Raw genomic sequence first — 4,543 nt, forward strand, 5'->3', positions numbered from 1 at the left:
TAACCACACACTGGCTGCTTTAGGTTCCAGGGTGAGGATTAGGGTCAGGGCTAGGAATAGAGTAAGGTACTTGCCTAGCATGCATGAGGCCCAGGGTTCAAGCTCCAGTACTGCAAAAAACTAAATAAATATAAAATAGAAGCCGGTCACCACTAGGGCTCCCCAGTCCCATGAACCNGATACTATCATCAGCCCACTTGGCATGTAGGATGAGCCCCTTCAGGACAGGCCAGAAAGACATGCCCTGGGGATGCTGGGACCAGCCATTCAGCTTGGTTGTGGCTGCACTGTGACTGGCCCTCCTGTCTTAGAATGAGTCCGATGTCTTCAGCTGGGTGATCCGAAGGGAGTTCCAGGAGCTGCACCACCTGGTNGATGAAGAGAAAGCCCGCTGCCTGGAGGGGCTTGAGGGCCATACTCGTGGCCTNGTGGCCTCCCTGGACATGCAGCTGGAGCAGGCTCAGGGTACACAAGAGCGACTGGCTCAGGCTGAGCAGGTGCTGGAGCAGTTTGGGAACGAGAGTCACCATGAGTTCATCCGGGTAAGTGGACAAGAGTGTGGTCCCCAGCTTTCTCCTCAACAATGCAGAGTTTGGCTACAGCAGTAACCTCCTGTCCCTCTCTTTCTTCCAGAAGTTCCACTCTATGGCCTCCAGGTAACAACCTCAACTGAAGCTGCTGGGAGAGAGGTCAGCCAGTGTGTGCAGTTGCTGGGACACAGGCATCCCATCTCTGTGCTTCCTTCATGTGCTCTAACCTTAAGCTGCTCTCCATGTGTGCCTGCCACTGAGCACAAGGAAAATAATGGCAGTCAAGTGTCTGCCATTGGGGTTCTCACAGACCAGTCGTGCAGACTGGTCCCAACCCTGTGGTGGCTATAGCAACAGATAATTGCCTCAAGCTATGACAANGCTGTGGAGGAAGGTGATGGCTAGGGACTGGTGTGACAGCCAAGAAAGCCGAGGTGTGCAGGCAGACAGAGAAATGAGAGTGACATGTGTGCAGAGCACAGGGTGCGGAGAAGTTCATCCGTGGAGTCAACTATTACGTGTGAGGAAGGAGATGTCCCAGGCAGGGACAACCAGAGTGAGGGACCTTGACGTACACTCTTCAGACCTCNGGAGGGGAAAGTTAGTGAGTGCTGGAAAACTCAACAGCTCCTGAGCCCATCCTGTCCATGTGTGGCTCCTTGTTTTCTTTCTTCCTGATTCTTATTTTATGTGTATGAGTGTTTTGCCTGCATATATGTCAGTGTGAAGAGCCCACAGAAGCCAAAGACAGCATTGGATTCCCAGGAACTGGAGTTACAGATGGTTGTAAGCTGCCATGTGGGTGCTGCGTATCGAACCTGGGTCCTCTAGAAGACCAGACAGTGTTCTTAACCACTTAGCCAGCCACCTCTCTAGTTTTCTTTAGGTGTTGGTGTGCATGCACATTTATGGGTGTGGAGGCCAGAAGCCAGCCCTGGCGGTTGTAAAGACACTGTCCAGTTTGAGTTTTTGAGATATGGCCTCTCACTAGCCTGGAGCTCACCAAGTAGGCTAGGCTGACTCGTCAGAGAGCCCCGGGGATCTGTCTGCCTCTGCTTTCCCGGTATTTACTGCACTTGGCCTTTTAGATTTATCCTCTTATTTTATGTGATGCTGTGCAGACATGTCTGTGTACCAACTGTGTGTTCCNTGAGTGAAGAGGTCAGAAGAGGGAGATGGATCCGGGGGAACTGGAGTTGCAGACCGTTGTCATCTGCCTTGTGTATGCTGGCAACTGAACCCAGGTCCTCTGCAAGAGCAACCAGTGCCAGTGAGCTCTGTCTTTAGCCACCATGACCAGTGGGTTCTGGGGACTGAACTCAGGTCGTCATTCTTGCCAGGCAGACAATTTACCCAGTGAGCCACCTTCCAGCCTGTGCTCCTGCATTTCTTTAGTCTTTGGGGTCACATGCCTACAGAGCACAGATAGAAATGAANAGACAAGTTGCTGGGAGCAGAATCAGGTTACCTGATGGAGTGGGTCTCAGGTGTCAGCACACATGAGAAACACCTGGCAGGCTGGCTAAAACACATTGTACAACTTTCCCAGGGTGATCAGTTTCTGATGAGCAGATCTGGGGCAGGGCCCGAAGGCTCTGCATCTCTAACAAGTTCCAGGAAAGTCGGACTTGTTTCCCCAGCCCCGTGCTCTGTGAACACCTGCTGTACTAGTGACCTTGCCTTGCNGAGACCACATTACCTGATGCAAGTGACCTAAGGGAGGAGGCGTTTGTTTTGGTTTCAGAGGGTCAGGGAGGTGTGACAGTATTTAGAGCTTGTTCCCATGCTGGCAGATAGGAAGTAGAGAGAGAAGACTGAAGCCAGAAGTGGGGACAACCTTCAAAGACNTATTCCCACCAGCCAGACCCCACCTCTTTCTAAAGAGTTCTACCAGCTGGGAACCAAATTTCAGAACATGAGCCTGTGGGAGATGCTTCCAGGTCTATCTACAGCAGCAGCTGTGCAGCATCCCCACTGTGTCCTGCATGGCATGGTTCTGGAAACCTGACATGGCATCGAGTGAATGAAGAGAGGACAAGTTCATAGACACGCACAGGCAGAAAAGCTGGGCTCGGGTGGGACACGCACACTCTGAGGCAGTGGCGTCAACCTCACAGCAACCTGGGGTCCTGGCATGCTTGCTATGTGCAGAGTGGGGGTGGGTGGGAGTTAGCAGGAGGTGTCTACAGGCCAGCAGTCTCAAACATCTGGAAGCTGCAGGTTTTGCACACACGAGTCAATCTTTTGTCAACACTTGGTCTGGGACAAGAGGAAGGTTTTGGCATCCCCTGAGCTTCACCTTGGGGGAAGGCTTTGCCATTCCAGGGGTCTGAAACATTGAGGTCCTTGACTTGGGCCACACACAAGTCAACAACTGCACCCCCTCAAGACTTCATCTGCACTTTGCACATTTCCTCAGGGCCTTCCTCAGCTCCCTGACAATCCCAGTTCTAGGAAGCAGGCATGTTCTCCAGGAAGGAGGCTTGAGAGGAAAGGGTGCTACGAATGTGTGGCCTGGGTGGTGACTTTAGTCCTGTAGACCCCCACATGAGGAGGAGGGTGGGAGGCAGTCTTGATGCAGACTGGAACCCATGTCCACAGGGCAGAGGTCCAGCAGGCTCGGCCTTTGGAAGGCGTATTCAGCCCAGTCTCCTTCAAGNCAGCNCTCCACCAGGCTGACNTCAAACTGACCGTGTGGAAGAGACTCTTCCGGAAGGTTCTGCCAGGTGAGGCCCCAAATTNTTATCCTCCCAATTCATCAAGGGTACCAAGAAGCATGGAGAGAACTTAAAGGGGGCCTGTGTGGGGGTGGAGAGATGTGGGTGTGGCTGTGTAGGCACACACATTTGCAACGCAGTAAACCTGTTCCATAGCCGAACTCCTTCACAAGTGGCCACGTCTAATGTGCTCCGCAGGCCCGATCCGCCCACCCACTTGCCCATCTCATCCACTTACCCGCTACCCCACCTATCCCTCATCCCTTCCATACACACGGCCCTGTGTCTGCCCCTCCCAGCATGGGAACAGAGTCAGCATGTCGGCATAGTTCCTGTACCTGAGGACTCAGCCTGCCATTGCCTCCTGGGCAGGGTCTGCGGTTTCTCTGTGAGCCAACCACAGGCCTCTTTCTCTCTAGCTCCAGCATCTCTCAAGCTGGACCCGGCTACTGCCCACCCTCTGCTGGAGCTCTCTAAGGGCAACACAGTGGTGCATTGTGGCCTCCTTGCCCAGAGACGAGCCAGCCAACCCGAGCGCTTCGACTACAGCACCTGTGTCCTGGCTAGCAAGGGCTTCTCTTGGGGTCGCCACTACTGGGAAGTGGTGGTGGGGANCAAGAGTGACTGGCGCTTGGGGGTCATCAAGGGCACAGCCAGCCGCAAAGGCAAGCTGAACAAGTCCCCAGAGCACGGTGTATGGCTAATTGGCCTGAAAGAGGGTCGGGTGTATGAGGCTTTTGGCTGCCCACGGCTGCCACTGCCTGTGGCTGGCCACCCTCATCGCATCGGTGTCTACTTACACTATGAGCAGGGTGAGCTCACGTTCTTTGACGCTGACCGTCCTGATGATCTGCGGACACTCTACACTTTCCAGGCTGACTTCCAGGGCAAGCTGTACCCTATCCTGGACACATGTTGGCATGAGAGGGGCAGCAACTCACTGCCCATGGTACTGCCCCCACCCAGTGGGCCTGGGCACTTCACACTGGGACAGGTATAGGCTGTCCTGGTCTGTCTTGCAAGACAAAGGGATTTGAGGGCTTCCNCTGGGTCTCAGTGTTTGGACTGCTTGAAAAGGTTCTTCACACCCGCGTGTCCCCAGAACATTTATATCAGGAGATATAGCCTCTTCCTCACCACCTAGGGGTATGCATGCCACCTTGTACCTTACCAGGTCCTGTAGCCACTCAACTTATAAAGTAGCCCTGTCCCCAGTACAGGGGAATGCCAGGGCCAAGAAGCGGGAGTGGGTGGGTAGGGGAGCAGGGCAGGGGGAGGGTATAGGGAACTTTTGGG

The 4,543-nt window shown here is 54.0% G+C and overlaps 1 protein-coding gene across 1 annotated transcript in view; it reads left to right on the forward strand.

Annotated features, from left to right (window-relative positions):
* Positions 1 to 4,247, forward strand: part of Trim50 (tripartite motif containing 50) — a 14,251-nt gene extending 10,004 nt beyond the window's left edge. Inside the window, exons 2-5 of the mRNA XM_021163401.1 lie at positions 312 to 542; positions 634 to 656; positions 3,132 to 3,256; positions 3,667 to 4,247. Of these exons, the coding sequence (XP_021019060.1) occupies positions 312 to 542; positions 634 to 656; positions 3,132 to 3,256; positions 3,667 to 4,247 (960 nt within the window). The remainder of the gene's footprint in view (positions 1 to 311; positions 543 to 633; positions 657 to 3,131; positions 3,257 to 3,666) is intronic.
* Positions 4,248 to 4,543: the final 296 nt, after the last annotated feature.

Source organism: Mus caroli, chromosome 5 (genome assembly GCF_900094665.2).
Source record: "Mus caroli chromosome 5, CAROLI_EIJ_v1.1, whole genome shotgun sequence".
In the NCBI taxonomy this organism is placed as follows: Eukaryota; Metazoa; Chordata; class Mammalia; order Rodentia; family Muridae; genus Mus; species Mus caroli.